At 42.0% G+C, this 693-nt stretch overlaps 1 protein-coding gene across 1 annotated transcript in view; it reads left to right on the top strand.

The window, feature by feature from the left end:
• Nucleotides 1-339: 339 nt before the first annotated feature.
• The window catches only part of minpp1b (multiple inositol-polyphosphate phosphatase 1b), a gene marked incomplete at its 5' end in the record, with an annotated part of 1,985 nt that continues 1,631 nt past the window's right edge, over nt 340-693 (top strand). The window contains one exon of the mRNA XM_008304596.1: nt 340-437. Coding sequence (XP_008302818.1) covers nt 340-437 — 98 coding nt within the window. The remainder of the gene's footprint in view (nt 438-693) is intronic.

Below are 693 nucleotides of genomic sequence, written 5' to 3'. Positions count from 1 at the left end.
ACACACTATACACACAAAAACACAAATCTCAAAAAAAGGTCTCGGACAAAACATTGATAAAATGCATGAAAAATTATAGAAAGATTAACTTTTTTTTTTTTTAAATCAAAAAATCTGAACACATCAATAGAATATCTGAATAATCCCTGGTAAATATCCAAAATCTGTTCATCACAAAAACAGAAAAATCTTATTTTACAATATTAATAAAGTGCCTGAAAAGTGTCGACTCAGTGGAGCTCTAACTGCTTCATGTTGTGTCTGAACACGCGTCAGAGTAGCTCTACACCGAGGCTAAACTCACAGCTGATGGAGTTTGTCCCTCTGTGCCTCCTGTAGATCTGGTCGAAGCCGCCTTCTTCCTCTGTTCCTACGAGCTGTCCATCAGGTCCGTCCACTCTCCGTGGTGCTTCCTGTTCGACAAGAGCGACGCAAAGGTTCGGTGCAGCGACGTTAGCGGATCATTCATGTTTATTCCGAGCTCATAAATGTGACGACGGAACCCCGGACAGTTCTAAACGAGTTCCAGCTTTGATCACAATGTCTGCAAGTTCCATAAAAGACTAAAGGGCCTTAATATCAGCTATACGGGATCACGTTTCCCTGTGTTTGGTCTGCAGGGGTTGTTTGTTGACTTGTCCCTGGTTTTAGTCTGCAGGTGTTGTGGGTTAACTTGTCCCTGGTTTTAGTCTG

This window comes from Stegastes partitus, unplaced genomic scaffold (genome assembly GCF_000690725.1).
Source record: "Stegastes partitus isolate 25-593 unplaced genomic scaffold, Stegastes_partitus-1.0.2 Scaffold2259, whole genome shotgun sequence".
In the NCBI taxonomy this organism is placed as follows: Eukaryota; Metazoa; Chordata; class Actinopteri; family Pomacentridae; genus Stegastes; species Stegastes partitus.
Note: the sequence above shows the minus strand (reverse complement) of the source record. Positions and strands in the feature narration are given on the sequence as shown.